Raw genomic sequence first — 16,704 nt, 5'->3', positions numbered from 1 at the left:
CTGCAAGTACTGGGTTTAAAATTCCCACCTAAGACTCCTTTCCCTTTGCCAGACATGCTAGAAAGGCCAGATACTGCTTCCCGTGTAAAAGCAAGGATGTCGAATTTGCATTCGGGATTCCATGGTCTCCCCATTGTGTTCATTGCATGCCAGGTGTGGTTACCATTTACCAGATTTCCAAAACCTGAGAAGAGTTTCACTTTGTCTGATTGGCCATTCTGGAATGCCTTAAACTCTGTGTTCCCACTTTGACTATTTTTTTTATTCATGTATTATTTGCCATTCAAATTAATGGATTTCATAGTGTCTTGTTGAATATATCATGCACTTTGGCCATCCATACTCCCTTGACCCTTCTCCTAGCCCAACCCTTGTCTCCCTCTTAATAGTCTCTCTCTCTCTCTCTCTCTCTCTCTCTCTCTCTCTCTCTCTCTCTCTCTCTCTCTCTCGTGTGTGTGTGTGTGTGTGTGTGTGTGTGTGTGTGTATAACTTAGGTTTCTCATTAAAAGAAAATGCTTGCCTGTTGGTGTCTGGTTTTACTTTACTTAATGGGATGTACAATCTCATCCATTTTCCTGCAAAGAGCATAGCTTGATTCTATAGAATAGAATAAAAATAAAATCCATCACATTTTCTTCATGCTATCCCTTGTAGAGACACCGAGGTAAATTTCATAGCTGGCCTACAGTGAGTGAGAGGCATTGTATTAAACATGGTTGAGCAGGTATCTTTTTGTTAAAGTGACTTGCATTCTTGAGGGTCTATCCCCAGGAGTGGCACAGCTGGTGAATATGGGAGTTGATTTTCTAAGGAACTTCCATCCTGATCGCCACAGTCGCTGAGCTTTTTATTCCCAGCCGCATCATGTTCATCCTCACCAGCGTTTATTGTGGCGGGCTTTATCGTCCTTGTTTTAAGAACAGCCATTCTAATGGGACAATGCGTTTTTTATCTCAGTGTAGTTTTGACTTGATGGCTTGATTCTTGATAACTAAGGATGTTGACATTGTTTTCATATGTATATCAGCTACTTGTACTCCATTGTTTTCAAAATATCTTGTTCCTTTGATGAAGTGGGGTATTTTAGTATTTGATTTTTCTTAGTTCTTTATAGAGGCAAGATACTAATCCCCTGTCTGATACACATAGCTGGCAAACATTTTCTTTCTGTCCTGTAGGCGTTGCTTTCCTCGCACCTCTTTCTGCGCAGAAGCTTTCTTCACATCTTGGCAACGCCACTTGGTTTTCTTCCATGGGTTCCTGGGGTCCTGTTCACGGAGTCCTAGCAGAAGCTCTATCCTGGGGTGTTTTCGCTATTCAGCCAATGTCTGTTGTTCATTCTAACCCTGAGATTATTGCTCCAGAAAGTACAAATGCATTTTGATAAGCAAATGCAAGGCTAAAGGTTAAGAGTGATGTGGAATGGGGAGATAGGAAATCAAATAATATAGTTCCTCCCCACCCCCGCCACCTCCGCCACTGGAGAGTCAGTGTGTCTCCTGCTTTCAGCTTTCCTCTTTTGGCTCAGTCATTTAGCTCTTGAGAATGTCAGTATCTTAATGACATTTTCCTCGGAACTCCTGTTAAACTTACTACTTCATGTATAAAACTGAATTGGTGTAATGTAGTTATTTCATTGTTGTGGAAAGCATGCTCATTTTACATCAGTCGTACGAGTTTCCGTACTCAGAACCCTGTCCTGCTCCTGCCTGGGGTGCAGTAACCCTGGTGCCCACGTGTTAGCACTGAGGTGCGCCTCTTCTATACAAACTGCTGATTATGGTATCTGAAACACACCAAATGCTGAAAAGAGGCTTTGCCAGAGGAAGCAGGTTGATATTGAGATGCCATCATGCTCCAGTGCTAAATACAATTGTACAAAAGTCCATAAGTTTTTTGAGACCAGAGAAACAAACTCTATTGTACTCTCAGCATTGTGGAAGCTGATATTATTTTACACAGAAAAAATAAATCTATCCACAAAATTCTAGGTTTTGTGCATTAGGACAGTTTCGTGGACTTAGGTAAAGCCATCTGTAGCATGAACCACACACACCCCCCTTCTCTCCCCCTCCTCGCATAACGCATAACACTGAGGTCTGCGCTAAGAATGGAGAGATACATTAGAGTATCTCTAATAGATACTAGAGTCTCACAAGGCGGGGGGGGGGGGGGGGGATGTAAGATAAATGGAGATAACACAAACAAGAGCAAGGAGTTGGGGGGAAGTGGGGGTGGAGCCTTCAGGGCAGCAGGAGCTTGTCCAGAAGAGGTAAGGGTGAATGAAGCAGGTCTGAAATACGAAGGGGGTCTACACTAGGAAGAGTGGGAGGAAGAGAGTGCTTCTGGGAAGGGGCTTATGCAGATAACAGCCAGGTGTGTGTAGTAGTAGTAGTAGTACTAGTACTTTAGTACTAGTAGTTGTTGTTTTGCATTTTAAATAATGTTTTAACTAGAAATGTTTTAGATTCTTTTCATCTAAAATATGTGTTTGTCACAGAACAAAAAGAACAGAACTATTACACCAGATGTAATTCTTTTAGTGACCCAAGACCACTAAAAGAAGCAAAAGAACAGAACAGAATAACCACTAAGATTCTGAGTCTCTAAGCCTTCTGCCTTGCTATTGCACCCAGCTGCCTGAGGGATCCCCTTATTCTGATAGCCCACAGCAAGGCACGAGCTATACCTCAGGGCAGAAAAGGACCACTGATATCTAGAGTGAGTATATATTTTCAAAGAGACCCTTCTGATTTAGAAATGCCCATACACTTTTATTGATGATTTTTGTAGCCTAAAATAAATGTGGCTTTCATATGTGTATATCAATTCAAAGAAAAGACTCCTCATTTAAAGATCCAGTCAGTTAGCACAGTGCTTTGCCTGGAGCTGATTGAAAACCTGGCAGATCAAAGTACGTACATTTCCAAAGAAAAATACTTCATGCCAATGTCAGAAGCAATAAATTACCCTCCCCCCTTTACATTCATAATTAAATCTTTCCAAATATGAGAAAGTAGCCAGACCACTAACAATATCTGCATGATGTTTTGAGGTTTAGATGCTTCAACCTGACTTGAAATAGAGACCATTTGTTCTAAATTGATTTCAATGCCAAGCCAATAGGTCAGCGCTTAATGACGAAGATGCCATTCCAGCCCAGCCTCTAGGTGGATAAGCCAAAATTAATTAACTCAAGTCGTATAGTATAGAAAACAGATGCCTCGCTCATGTTGCACAAATAAATTCTTTGTGTATGAAAGGGTTCTGCTTTATTCAAAGAATAACACATTGGAAGTTAAAATGGCCCATTTTCCGCAATGGAGCCAGGCTTCCACGGTGACGACAGAAGCATGAATTTACACAGTGAATTCCAGCAAGTGCATGAAAGAATGAATTATCTTCCAGATCTCAAATTTGGACTCCTGGCCAGTCCTAGGGGACTGAGTTTTGAGGCTGGGCTGATCGAATCCAGAGCAAAGCCAGCAGTGCCAGAACTACATCAAGGTCATTGTAATCTATAGGATCCCTGGAGAGTCCTCCCAGAGAGAGGCTCACATCTGCATCATCCGTTTGGACTCAGGCCTCTGGCCAGCTTACAAATGGCTTAAGATTAGGTTGTTCTCTTGAGGTGTGTTGTTAGGTGCACTGTTTATTTGGTTATTTGTCTCAACGTTCATTTGTAATCAGAATGTTTGCTTTGGCTAGAACATGGTAAGTTCAAAGTAAAAAGACAATTGCAAGGTTCTGACTGACTGTCCTAAGCAGAAACCAATCATTTGATGTTTGGTATTTTTATTCTGAGAGAGAATATGAGATAATCCACATTTTTGTTTCCATTCTGTTAGACTGAAAATGATGAAAATGGGCAAGCAGAAAACTTTTCCATGGACCCACAGTTGGAGAGACAAGTGGAGACCATACGCAACCTAGTAGACTCCTACATGTCAATAATCAACAAGTGCATCCGAGACCTAATTCCAAAAACAATAATGCATCTTATGATCAATAACGTAAGTGATTATAAACTCTCTCCTTTTACCCTCTAACCCTTCCATATCTGGAAACTGAGCGCCTTTTCTTGAGTGTCACTGTGATATTTTCAGTATAACTGAAGCACTTACTGCCCAGTATGTAGCTCTGCCTTTATAAGTGGGTGACCAGTATGGGAGAGATCACAAAGGAAATGTCTAACTACAACATCAACTTGCTTCTAACTGGCTGTCTTCTGGAAAGGAGCAAAGACTATCATGTTCATGGCCTTGTGAAGTAAAGGATGAAATCAGATACCAGTGCTCCTAGGCCTTGGAGTTAAAGGCTTACACAGTGTATATTAATATGATCATTTTTATCATCCTCAAACTATGGAATGTGCTTCTCACCTAGGAAGAGACATCTTACCTTAATCCCTGACTATACAGGCAATCATATTGTCTTTTGGAGGGCAGCTTGAGACGAGGTTTCATTGTGTAGTATAGCTTACCTGGAGCTCTAGGTGCCCTCTCTGACTCAGCCTCCCAAGTGCTAGGATTCCAGGTGTGAGCCACTATGTCCATCTCAGCCTGACTTCCTAAGGTAAAGATGCTACAACCACCAATCCTTCAGAGTCCTACTACTGTAGCCATTCAAAAACTATTGGTTTTGCTTGGCTCCTTCCTGCTTTGGTTGGTGGCAGTCTGGATGTGGTACTTTTTTTAAAAAAAAGATAAATTGTACAGGTTAAGTACCATTGGCAAAAACAGTTATTTATTAGAGAAGGTGGCTTTTCTGAATCCCAATAAAGGGGAACCAACCACTTTATTTTTTTTATTCGATATAATTTATTTACATTTCAAATGATTTCCCCTTTTCTAGCCCCCCCACTCCCCGAAAGTCCCGCAAACCCCCTTCTCTTCCCCTGTCCTCCCACCCACCCCTTCCCACTTCCCCGTTCTGGTTTTGCTGAATACTGTTTCACTGAGTCTTTCCAGAACCAGGGGCCACTCCTCCTTTCTTCTTGTACCTCATTTGATGTGTGGATTATGTTTTGGGTATTCCCGTTTTCTAGGTTAATATCCACTTATTAGTGAGTGCATACCATGATTCACCTTTTGAGTCTGGGTTATCTCACTTAGTATGATATTCTCTAGCTCCATCCATTTGCCTAAGAATTTCATAAATTCATTGTTTCTAATGGCTGAATAGTACTCCATTGTGTAGATATACCACATTTTTTGCATCCACTCTTCTGTTGAGGGATACCTGGGTTCTTTCCAGCATCTGGCAATTACAAATAGGGCTGCTATGAACATAGTAGAACATGTATCCTTATTACATGGTGGGGAGTCTTCTGGGTATATGCCCAGGAGTGGTATAGCAGGATCTTCTGGAAGTAAGGTACCCAGTTTTCGGAGGAACCGCCAGACTGATTTCCAGAGTCCAACCACTTTATTTATATGTATCTTCTTATGACATGTTTTGCTTTAAATATGTTATGAACATAGCTTGTGAAAAGTCAAAAATCAGATTGTAAAACTGGGAAGTACCCTAAACTAGAATTCAGGAGAAACCTGGTGTCTAAGCCTGTTGGCCTAACTCAACCCATTGGATGCTGTGGGTTCCATTCGTAAACCACTAGCAGTAGTAAGTCTATCTGACTTGAGGATTTTTTCTGAAAGAATAGGGTGTACCAAGGTACTGTGGTAAATGTAAGTAATTCGTATGGCTACTCGTCATTCTGTGCTTCAAGATTTCTTTGTAAAGTTCATGACAATCTGCTTGTCTATAACCTCTGGAGTTGTGTGTGCCTTGACATCAAGAAGCCCTGAGTGCTTGTGTGGCCAAACTTGTATCTGCTTATGTTTGTATATCCAAGTAAGACAAACATGATGCTTTGAAGTCTACACAGCAGGTAAGCAATGAGCTGGGAAAGTAGAAACTATAAATGTCACTGTGGTTGGTCAGCTGTCTGACCTGACCTGAAGCCTGTAACCCCTCTGAATTCAAGTTGGTCACTTCTGGAACTTTAGCGGGACCGTGAAGGGACCTCACAGACCCGTCAGAATGTGACAGATGTGGCTGCAAGCCATTTAGAAAAATCTGAAGTACCAAGCAAATAGTCTGTGTGTCTTCAGAATTACCCTCTTAACCTTGCGTCAATGGATTCAGGTTGTTTTGCTGTGGTATCTCAGGCACTTGCCTATTTAAACATTTTCCTGATTAAGGACCATTTATCTTTCCACCGTTTTACCGAGAGTCATTACTCCTGCCTTTGGTTCAAGCTCTGCTTTGCTCTGTGTTATATTAAATCATCAGCACAGGAAATCATACTTCCTGTCTGTGGCTCTGAGAAGTCGCTTGACACAAATTAGTTAAAAGGAAGGGGGAAAAAATCCTACTACAAAATCTATTCTACTTTCACCTCTAAAATTAAACAAAAACAGACAACACACACGGGTTACTATAATTTCCTAGCTCCTCAATGCTGGAATCTGCTTGCTTTAATGAAATGTCCAAACACCCACCTAACAGAATATTATTCTTGGAGGAGAAGCTCTGCCAGTTATCTTGAGAAAGACCTCACATTCAAGTCATGGGAAAGGAGACTCCACTTAAGACCCGATCTCCAGGGTCAGATGGTAAAGCAGAGACCAACAGCAATGTGGAGAAAGCCGACCACACTGCTGTCTTATGAAGTGATGGCTGTCTGTGCTAGGAATGTAGCTTTTGCATCTGCCAGAAATGAGTTCAGATAACTACAGTGATGACTTTTCTTGAGTATTATTATTTTACTTCTATCTGCCTGTATATAAAAACATTTCATGTGTATATTATATATTTTTCAAACAGAGAGTGAAATCTTTTTAAAACAAGGTACCCACATTCTCACGGCATCTCAATGCCTAAGCCTTTCTGTCTGTTCCAGATGTATCCTGTTAAATACAAAGAAACAGACCTAATAAATCAGTGAGCCTATACTATACAGGGAAGCTGGGTATCTTTTTAAATTCCATTTGAATTGATAAAATGAGAGAATTAGTAACAGAGTCACAGCTAAAAAGTTTGAATTCCACCTATTCTGTAAACTGGTATTCCTTCTGAATGAGTAAATCCCGAGGCTGGCTTCTCTGTCTTCTTAGCCTGTGGCCTTTCACCCTGGAAGCGGGAATGGCTGTCCAGCCTCCTGAAAAGGAATATGTTTCAGCCAGCTTTTCATAAAGTTCGGGAATCGGTGGGCAGTTTCCTTTGAAAGTTTACATTAAGTGTTCTGCCACTCAGCTCGCCATATGGAATTGTTTAAGAAGGTTTAAAGCCAGGCAATAAATGCCTGGCCTCAGACATACTGTAAGCCTTTGTCTATTGAAACACAGCAGCTGTTTCCTTACTTAAACATACGAGGTAACAGCAGCACAAAGGAACTGTGAGTTTATGACAGGCGGCCACAGGTTCAAGTCAAAGCAGCAAAGCCCTGTGTGGGACTTTAGGACCAGCATACATAACAGCCCCATGGCATGCCCTCTGCGTTCACCCCATCACAGACTGAAAGAATCCAGCTTTATTCTAAAATACCATGTACAGGAGATGCGGCTTTTTGTTTGCACCCCCTGAACATCTATCTTGTTTTCTCTTCCATACCTTACACATGGAGAACTGGAGCACTGAAAAGTGACTTGCCCAGGATGACACAGCTGTGAGTGTCAGAGTCAAACCTGTACCACAGATGGGGCTTATGCTGGGTCTGATGCTATCTCAAATTCAGCAGCACATAAGGGCATGTGGTTGAGACTGAGAAGAACTCTAAGTCAGAAAGAGCTTCTTCCCCGATGCAGTATAGTCACAGGGTTATCTCCCCCAAAGAGTTCATGGGACTCAAAGATTTAATTAGCATTCATTTCAACATGAGAAACAGTATCTCAATGTCTTCAATCTTAAAACATTCTGACCCACATTCAAACAAACTCACAGAATACAAAGTGAAATGCAAAAATTCTTATACATTCTTTAAAAATGAAAACAAATAAACAAAATCCGTGAAGCCCAGAGGCGATGACCACTTGCAGTGTGTTGCCGGGTCCACCGTGGGCCCTCCAACTCATCCTCTTTTTGGTAGCACATGGCAGCATGTGCCACAGCTTCAAACATATCCTGCAACCTTAAAGAGAACGAAATAAGGTTTTTTTTCCTTACAACGTTTCAGAGGAAAGTGTGCCCTGCTTGCCAGACCATTATTCTAACCTTTAAACCATGATCTGTTTGTGTCGGCCAAATACCGCATCTGGCCTCCCAAAAAAACTCTTCACAAGAAGCTCCCCCATCTTCACCTCCAACCAAGGAACACTCCCACTCTTCCTTATATTTTGCTTATCAGGAGCTTTGGATGTTACAGCATGCACACTTATTTCCCTGGCCTCCTTTGTTTAGCACTGTGGGCCCGTGGAAGTTGTATTTTGTGATTCGGTGGAGGTTGTGTTTTGCAGATGGAAAACAACAAAACTAAATCGGCCAAGGAAGGTCATGAGGAAGGAGGATAGTGGCCGAACTGTCACATCTCCAGATAAACAAAATGAAATGATTCTGTGAAAACACTGTACACATGAATGAGCCACACACCGCCACTGCACATGGGGACTACCCCTCAGAGACAGAGATTCCAGGCAACCAAACCGTCTCTTGATGAAGGTGTTAAAACGGGGCTCATTCCAAAGGTTTTAAGAGGCAAACATCTTTCAGGGGACTAGCAAAGGGTTAAAAGTTGGGAGGAGGAAAACATGTGGAACATTTTTAATGACCTCACATTCCTTTACACTGAGCAGTGGGACATGGTGGAGTAATGCCTGTTTATTTAGCCTGCAGAGTTTGAGCTGGAATGGGATTTTGTGTGTGAGAATTTTTGTGAGCCACACAAAGATGTATAGGTTATAAGGTGTTATAATTAAAAGCATAAATATTGCTCCAAATCTCCATCCAAGTATAACTGATTTGTTCTGTTCTGTTCACCTAAGAGGAGATTCACTGGGGGGTTGGGGGGAGGGCGGGTGCAGAATCCTCGATTTAAATATCTGTGCCACCAACACCCAAATGGCTCAGTAAGCCCCTAAAGTGTCTGGAAACTCCCCCAAATGTCCCTACCTCTATCAACTGGAGTTGTTGCAAAATCCAGTTGTAGCACTGAAAGACTAGGCTAGGCTAGCCAGGAGAAAGCCTAAACTTTTCCTTACATCGAAAAATAAAATATTAACCCATGCAGGGTCTTTATGTATCTTAACAACTACACTTTGAAGGTGTAACAATCTGAAGGCAATATGTCTCTAAAATCCTCTGCTGCTACTTGCCTACCTAATGCCAATTTAGTCCATTTACAGGAAAAATAATACAACATGTCTTTCCTCCTCCTATTAACCCTTACATTCTTTCAGGACATTGACAAATGAAGTCATGGTGGACAGCAGGTAAGTTTCAGCATGTAATATCAGGACCTATTATTTCATCCCATAGTTGAACCATTGAGTCTTCATTCAGACCCGCTTTAGAGCTATTCTTGGCTCTTTCTTTTTAAATCATATTTAGTAGCTCCTGATTGATACTCCAGCGAGATGTAACGCTTCAAAAGAGCTCCACCCAACTGATGATTGATGTCAGGGAAACCGTCTGGTTTCGAGTTTTAAGATGCATCTCGTATCCAAGTGCACACACAGATAAACACAAGTGCTCAACAATGGAAAGCCTGTGCAGATGTCTCTGCCCCCAGGGGTACCTGTGTGTGTGTTTAGAAATGAATAGCTCCTCAAAGACCATAAAACATTCCTAAGGCCACATTTCCTACCTTCCCTAAAAATCTGACTTTCTCTTTTGCCATTTGATTCTCAGTTCTCCAACTTAGCCAGATAGCAACACCAGAGACACCTTCCTTCGACTGGTCTTTTCTTTCTCATCCTTCTCATGAAGATACAAGATGATTTTTCCTCTGTAGTGTTTATTCACATGGACCCATCTTTTCCATTCTACTATGGCATTAAGAAACTCCCATCATTCCATGAATAACAGTAAACAATGGCCTCCTATTGGGTCCATGTCTACTACTAAGCTTGCTTTTTTTTTCCCCCAATTAAAACCAGATTGATTTTCCTAATGATCTGTTTTGTTCAGCTGTTAAAAGCCTTTCATGGTGTCATATTGCCAACTTGATAAAGTTTAAAACACTTCTCATTAGTACCAGAGCTCTCATATTTTGCCCTAGACTTGCTGATCAAATTTACTTTGCACACCCACCAGACAATACTCTGAATACAGCAAGCATGACAACTCTCCCATGTTTGAATTACTCTTGGCTTACAGAAATGTGTACAGAAAATTGTTGATTTCACCACAAGACTGATTCCGCAGATGCTTTTACAAATAGAATTTTTTACATACTTGAAACTTTTATGAAAGAAAGAAAGAAAGAAAGAAAGAAAGAAAGAAAGAAAGAAAGAAAGAAAGAAAGAAAGAAAATGGTCCTCTCCCCTGTCTCCCCTTCCTTCCTGTCAAGAAATAAGGTCTACCAGTTCTCCAGACTGGACTTTAGCCCTTGCTCATTCTGGGCAAGTAATGAGGTCAACCAGTTATCTGTCTTCCTAGTTTGGGCTGTGGTTTGCGTGTTTACCCACAGTGCTACAGAGATCTTGCCAGAAAACAACTTGCAAGGAATCAGAAGCCCTCTCTATCCCTTATGTGGAACCTGGGGAATCAAACTCAGGTTCTGAGATTTGGCCACAACTGTCTTTATCTACCATCTCGAAGGCTTGTCAACATACATTCAGGGTTGGTCTGTCTCTACAAATTCCCAAACTGCCCTGGAAATCATAGAGGGAAGTCTGGAACAGCAACACAGAGCTGCATGCAACCCAGCCCTCTGTGAGCCCAGCCCTGGACCAGGACTGGAAGTTATATTCACAGTGTCTTATGCTCATGTCTGAGGATTGTGTGCCAGATAAACTGAATGCCTTCCTTCCCGTCGTGTGAACTACACACCCAAGGGCTACATGGGTATGTATATATGTAATGAATATAGAAGCCATCTTGTCCCCTTGGCCCATGAGACCAAACTGACTCCTCATAAAGGCACTAACCTACCTGCAGCCCTACCCTTTTGACCTCTTCCAGTGTTCTCAATTTAAAAAAAAAAATCCATTACAAAATGAAACTGTGTTTTAGAATCTTCTCATTTGAGCAAAAACCTAAACTACAATCCAAGAATTTTAACTGACAGGTATCCTGTCATCCTTCTGAAGTTTAAACAAATACTCTTGCTTTGGTATTTTATCAAGATCTAAGTAATCCAGATAAGCTTTCTCAAATTACAGAGGAACTGAAAACTTCCAACAGGTTTATTTTCCTTGGTTTAAACTAATTATCATACTTGCTAGCTGCTTCTAAACTATCAGCGTTAAGTTGGTGGTATAGCTCAATGGTGACGTGTATACTTGTACAAAAGGCCCTGGATTACCAGCGAGATAAGAGGACAAAGAGAAGAAAAGACGAAGGAATATAAATTGTCTTTTCTAGCTGTTTACATTGCATGACATGTTTTAAGCAAATCGAATTAGTGCTGGTTAAAAGATTTTAGGTTGATGTCACAGCTGTGTGATCTCTAAATTTGTTTCTGCATTGTGGGGTTTTAATTTTAATCTCACCACTATGTGGTGAATTCAATCAGATAACTTTTGATATCTGGTTAATATAAAATTGGGATATATATATATATATATATATTTCATTGATTTGTACATTCACTTTCTCACATTTAATATGAACATGTACTTGCACTTAATGATATCTGGATATAATTAACTGGTATCTTCTCCATAGTTATATAAAGTGGCTGGCTGATGCTTAGATCTGATAAAGCATGGAGACTGGTCCTCAATCATTCCGTGTTGTGCATCCTCTATGCCCATCCTGCCACGAGATACTTGTTCAACTAAGACTCAATCTCTTTTACATTGCTCGAAATCAACTTATATAGTTTTATACATATATAGTTGTGATCAATATCTTATATCCACTTATACTTACTAATTCTGCCTTTACCATACCTTTAAAACTTTGAATGGGTAATTTTGATTATTTTGGTAACTATCTAGCTAAAGGGCTAGGAATGCAGAGGAAGAGAAAAATTGAACTACAAAGCTTCCTTTGCATCACCACCTTGTATTCAGTTTTCAACTGTGGAAAATTACTTCCTGGGGACTTCCTGTTATATAAACCAAGTGGCCTCTAAGAACGTCATGAGGGATCCCCATAGCTGATGAGACATATGCTGACGGTAGCAAAGTCTGACCATTCTTTGGTTCTCTCTACCACCATTTCTTTGAGAGACAGAAGGCAGAGAGAAAGCTGTTCTCTGCACCAGAAAGGTGGCAAAACCCAAACAGTAGTGTGGTACTTCCTTTTCCTTGGGGAGGACCCGTGCGAGCAATTTCCAGGGGTCTGTGTTTTGCCCTCTCATCTTGGTTTTTTTTTTTTTTCTTAAAGGTTAAAGACTTCATCAACTCTGAACTCCTAGCACAACTCTACTCTTCTGAGGACCAAAACACTCTGATGGAAGAGTCCGCGGAGCAGGCTCAGCGCCGGGATGAGATGCTCCGAATGTACCAAGCCCTGAAAGAAGCCCTCGCGATCATTGGCGACATCAACACGGCCACTGTGTCCACCCCAGCCCCACCTCCAGTAGATGACTCCTGGCTCCAGCACTCCAGAAGGTTAGGGAGGAAGGCCCCACAGCACCTGACCTCTACTGGGCTTGCCCACTCTCAGTTCCTAAGGATGCTTTCCCCAAGATGGTGCCGACCCAAAGGGAAAGAGGGTCAAAGTGCACCAAGTCTTTTCATGAACAAGCTTAATACACCCTTAGAATGAAACTTGATAGTGGTTAAAAGAGTAAAATAGTGCCAAGTGTCCCAAATGGAAAGATAAGTTTAAAACAAGGGAGAATGTAGGCCATCACACATACATACATGCATGTATGCATGCATGTATAAGAAAATAATCACATACCTTATGTTTTAGAAGAAATAACAACTGTTATTGTCTCCAGAGGGTGGGCTGAGGGAAGGAAACTTAAATGTCAGCATTTATCTTTTTTAATGCCTCTAATCATCTTATAACACGAATCTAAGTTATACAGCCAAAAAGGTCATTAATTTTTAATTTTAGTTTCTTTTAATTAATTAATTTTTTAAAAGCAACCAGGAAGTTACAAAACTGCTTTTTAAAGGTTAATTTAGTACAAGAAGGAAGAGTGGTATAATTAAAACTTTGTCTTTTTTCTCAGGTCCCCTCCGCCAAGTCCCACCACCCAAAGAAGGCTGACTCTGAGTGCTCCCCTCCCAAGGCCCACATCTGGCCGTGGACCAGCTCCTGCTATTCCCTCTCCAGGCCCCCACTCTGGGGCTCCCCCAATCCCATTCCGCCCTGGTCCATTACCTCCTTTTCCCAACAGCAGTGACTCCTTTGGAACCCCTCCGCAAGTTCCATCCAGGCCCACCAGGGCACCCCCCAGTGTCCCAAGGTAAGCAAGTAGCGCTGCAGAAGTTCCCACAGATCCTCCTTGGTTCTCTTCTCAGAGTGTAACAGACAACATTTATTTGACAAAAAAAAAAAAAAAAAAAAAAAATCAAAACAAAACAACAACAAAAAATAAAAAAAATTGCAAACCTCTTTCCACCCATGTTTGCAATTTCCACACTGGCAGTGAAAACAGCAGGCACAGGACAAATTGTGGTGCCTGGGCTCATTAAGACACCCTATGTGACGATCCTCTCCTTAACCACCTGGCACAGATTTTAATGTCTAATTTGTGAGCCCAAAGCCAATGGGACTGAGTGAATGGCACTTTCAAGGCCAGGGGTCAGACTCTCCCAACAGGCTGGTAAAGAAAGAGCTGCCACTGTGTCGTGGCAAGCTGTGTGTAGGTCATGAGGGGTACATGCGTCTTGCCTTCTCCATTACCTGAAGGACCTAGAAAATCACTGACACGAGGAACTCTATCCATCCACTCTGTGCACTATGACCCCAGTATCACTAACTTTGATGCAAACTAAGTACCATCTAGCCAACTAATCTGCAACTGTTTTAAAACCTACAGAGATTATAATGTAGATATAAGGATTATATATCAGATAGACTGCTGCTCCATTGACTGACTTTGACAATTATAAGCAGATTTTCTGGTCTAATTGTCATACAATATAAACTTATCATCAACTTAAAACATACTACGGTAAAGCTATATGCTTTCCTTCCTTCATGTGGTCAACATACAGTTATTTATTTTTTGACCTCTTTAAAGGATATAATAATATATTGTGGAGTTTCACCTGCCCCACACACAAAATCAGAAAAATTTAAAGATAAAGAAAATTATCCCATATGTAAAGATAAACTTTAATTCACAGAATCAGGATATCCATGGGCCCCATTGGGCAAAACCTGACTACATCCATCATAGCTCATGCCGTTCACCCTCCAGAGCACCTGTGGGACTTGTATTTTGATCTTCAAAGTGTTAGGGATACTGGGCAGAGGAAGGAGAACCCCCGGGCTGGAAGATGAAGTATGTGCAATAACTTGACTTCGAAAACATACGATCTGGGTGACATAAGTTCCCCATCTGGGAAACAAAGGAAATCACTTGCAGTATTGTCATCCAGATCTTGAAATGAGGCAGTACTATTACCATCATTTTAGCCCTACTCAAAGAACACATAAATACTCAGTCCAGTTGTTTTCTCTTTCTAAATTCAATTTAGCCGAAACTGAGCTAGATTTCTAATAATGTTGCTCTCAATCTTAAATGTTGTCCTAAAAGCCTCACACACATATTTTTAAGGTTCATGAGTCCAATAAAATAGGCTACTATTTACGTTTTACAGATAGACAGTGAGGTTAACAGCCTGTCCAGTGCCAGCCCACGGGGCTCTAATCCCCAGCACCCTGCTAGAGCCCAGGTTGGGGCACTACAGTCTGGGCTGGCATTAAGGACCCCAGCATCTGACATTCCTGCTATGGCTGGCTCTCCTGTGCACTTGGGACTGATTAACAGCATCCCTGGCCTCCAGTCACTAGCTGTCAGTTATCTCCCGCCCTCATGTTGTGATCATCGAGAATACAGACGTGGCAGCTGTCCCTTAGGAAAGTAAAGCCAGACTCAACTGGGCAACCACCACGGTGGTGCTGCAAGATTCATAAGAATTTCCTTTCCACATCAAAAAAAAAAAAAAAAAAAAAAAAAAAAAAAAAAAAAAAAAAAAAAAAAACGTACATTTCAACATTGAATGTTGCTCCAGGCAAGATCAAGTTTATTGTTTTAGAGAACCTCAAATTGACTGGGGAAGTGTCTGCTGCTGTGCCAGGATGGTATGGAGGCTGTGAGGGAACAGGGGCCCTGCTGGCCGGGTGGGGGATATGAGAGTGGGAAGGCGAAGGCCCAGGGGAGCCTGCCGTGCACGCTGGTGTTCTGTCTGTTTTGCTCTGAGGAGGAGCCAGGGGGACCTGTGGCTGTGCGGTGCTCAGGAATGAGTGTGCGCGAGTCTTGCCTGCTCGCTTCCCTGCCTTTCCTGTTGGTCTCCAAGAAGCTAGCTTGCCAGCGCTCTTCAGAAAAATCAGCTTTCGGATGTTAAACTGATTTGCTAAGCAGGGTGGAGTTAGCTTTGGTATGTTTGAGCTCGCACGCAGGCAGAAGGGTGGGAGTCAGTCAGTAAGTAACCCATGTGAACTGGACTGCAGAGCAGGGAAGGGGAAGCCACCAGGTTTGAGGAGCCCAAGTCTGGGGAATTTGTAGGACAACAGTCGAGCCATTCAAAATCTCTAGAACGCTCTCGAGTTAAAAACCAGACCTAACTTGATCTGGCTCTGTGTACCACCCTGAATTTAAAACAGAAACGAAAGAGTTTTGATTGAAAGAAAGAAAGCTGGTTGTTTTGTGCTGAACCCTCAATCTTGAGGGCTCAAGCAGAGTAGGCTGGGAGGGAATCCCTGTGGCGGGGGTCACCTGAGCAGAGCTGGAGGCCGGTCAGGGTCCTGACGCCTATTAGAGCCTTGCTTTAGATGGAAGATTCTGAACTCACTACGTCTGTTTTTAATAAAAGCCAGAGCAGGAATCCTACCAAATGCAAGCCAGAAGTGGGGTTTAAGATTTCAGAAAAGAAAGAGAGAGAGAGAGAGAGAGAGAGAGAGAGAGAGAGAGAGAGAGAGAATAAAAAGAAAGGAGAGGAGAAAATGAAGAAAGCTCTTATTGAAACAACACCTTGTCCCACTTGTTTATATATTCATTCCCTTCCATGATTTGCTTCCATTTTCTTTATTAAAAACTAAACAATCAAGATGCCCTAGCCAGCATTTCCCAGGAAACAGTGTTTGGCTTTCAAGGAGAAAACATCAAATTTGTTTCTCCCCAAAGTTCTTTTCTTTGTTAAGGGCCCTTCCTCCATTTTCAACCTGAATCTAGAGAAACTCCCGGGACAACCCAGCACAAAGATGATCTATCCCTCTGGTTCCCTGCTGGCCTTTTACATCACAAAGACAATAGCAGAACTCTAGAGGCCACAGGTGTTTTTTTAAGCCTCCCTAGTGTGTGCCTAGCCAGTTTTCCTCCTAATACTCTGAGCCATTTAGCAACTAGTAATCACTTTTCTTTTCACCCAATTCCAAGGTCTTCAAAGCCCTTGGCATAGCCCAGGAAACTTG

At 41.9% G+C, this 16,704-nt stretch overlaps 1 protein-coding gene across 4 annotated transcripts in view; it reads left to right on the top strand.

Moving 5' to 3' along the window:
• Positions 1-16,704, top strand: part of Dnm3 (dynamin 3) — a 485,510-nt gene that overhangs the window by 453,542 nt on the left and 15,264 nt on the right. For all 4 annotated transcript variants that reach the window (XM_052200636.1, XM_052200637.1, XM_052200635.1 and 1 more), the window contains 3 exons: positions 3,849-4,013; positions 12,493-12,719; positions 13,292-13,528. In XM_052200636.1, the coding sequence (XP_052056596.1) occupies positions 3,849-4,013; positions 12,493-12,719; positions 13,292-13,528 (629 nt within the window). The remainder of the gene's footprint in view (positions 1-3,848; positions 4,014-12,492; positions 12,720-13,291; positions 13,529-16,704) is intronic.

The sequence above is a fragment of the Apodemus sylvaticus genome, chromosome 12 (genome assembly GCF_947179515.1).
Source record: "Apodemus sylvaticus chromosome 12, mApoSyl1.1, whole genome shotgun sequence".
NCBI classification, from domain to species: domain Eukaryota; kingdom Metazoa; phylum Chordata; class Mammalia; order Rodentia; family Muridae; genus Apodemus; species Apodemus sylvaticus.
The sequence above is the reverse complement of the archived record's forward strand: the minus strand, read 5'-3'. Positions and strand labels throughout refer to the sequence as shown.